The 1,296-nt window shown below is 38.0% G+C and overlaps 1 protein-coding gene across 1 annotated transcript in view; it reads left to right on the top strand.

Moving 5' to 3' along the window:
- Window positions 1–994: 994 nt before the first annotated feature.
- The window catches only part of LOC103583769 (thyroid receptor-interacting protein 11-like), a gene marked incomplete at its 3' end in the record, with an annotated part of 1,785 nt that continues 1,483 nt past the window's right edge, over window positions 995–1,296 (top strand). Inside the window, exon 1 of the mRNA XM_008564998.1 lies at window positions 995–1,074. Within this exon, the coding sequence (XP_008563220.1) occupies window positions 999–1,074 (76 nt within the window). The remainder of the gene's footprint in view (window positions 1,075–1,296) is intronic.

Raw genomic sequence — 1,296 nt, forward strand, 5'->3', positions numbered from 1 at the left:
TACCTACCTTGTAGGATTGTTTTGAGGTTTATATTTTTTATTTTTATTTATTTATTTATTTGAGGTTTAAATATAAAGCTGTTAGCCCAGTGCTGGCACAAAAATAAGTGCACCAGATTAAAGAATACCTATACTTATTTTCTCAGGAAGTTGAAGCTAATTTATAGATTAGGATTCTTGGTTAGCAGCAAAAACTATCTCTAGCTAAGTAAAGGAAAAGAGGATTTACTGGAAGGACCTGGTGTAGTCCATCCATAGGACTGGAGGAAGAGATGAGCATTCTGGTCACAGGAAGGACAGGAGGGGGGACAGTGTCAGGAATCTAGGTAGTGGGATACAGCAGACAGACTCTTGAAGGTGCAGCTATCATAAAGCTTCCCGTCCAACCAATTTCTCTCTTTTGAGAACTCAGCTCAAGATCTAGGTTCCTGGGAGACACTGGTCTTCTCAACTTGGGCAGCAAGGCACCTTGGTTGGCAATTTGGAATTCCCATCAAGACTGGTAGATAGAAAGGCTGAGTGAGAGGATGGGGATAGTAGGATAACAGATACAGATTGGCCAGAGGGTTGTTAGCTGGTATTGGTGGACTATGTCATTAGGAAAAGATATTTTTGCTTATGTTTTGTTTCAGTGTTTTCGTGCTGGTGTTCCCTCTTTAAGAGTAGAAAAACTGTTTTTAAGGTCTAAGAAGGGGAAGGGTGTAGTCTTTCAGAATTGTCCTAATTTGGGGCCTGTGTTTAAATTCTTTTCAGCCTTGACATATTCAGAGAATTATTTTTAATAAAATGGATTTTTGGACAACAGTAAAATAAATAGCTTAGGTAAATTTATTGATCATAAATATGGTTAACTTTGTTTTTATTTTTTAAGGAACTTAAACAGAACCAAAGTCAGGAAATTGATGACCATCAACATGACATGTCAGTATTGCAGAATGTACATCAACAGAAATTGACACAAATGCATCGTCAGTATCGAGAGGGAGAAATTGACACAAATGCATCGTCGGTATCTAGAGGAATTAAGCTACTATGAAGAACGAATTGAAGAACTCAAAAACCTGTTACAAGAAGGTTATTAGTTTTGTTAATTTAACATGTTAGACAACATACTTAAAAGACAATTTTAGCACTCTGAGACCAGGACACTGCTATAAATTTGCACTAAGTTCTCAAGAATGAGTAAATGAGTAGCTCTGCTTGTTTGCCAGAAATTTGCTATGGCACCACTACTTTCAAGATTTTGCAAAAATGGGGCCGGCCCGGTGGCGTACTGCTATAGTGTGCCGCTTGGGA

Source organism: Galeopterus variegatus, unplaced genomic scaffold (genome assembly GCF_000696425.1).
Source record: "Galeopterus variegatus unplaced genomic scaffold, G_variegatus-3.0.2 Scaffold27936, whole genome shotgun sequence".
In the NCBI taxonomy this organism is placed as follows: Eukaryota; Metazoa; Chordata; class Mammalia; order Dermoptera; family Cynocephalidae; genus Galeopterus; species Galeopterus variegatus.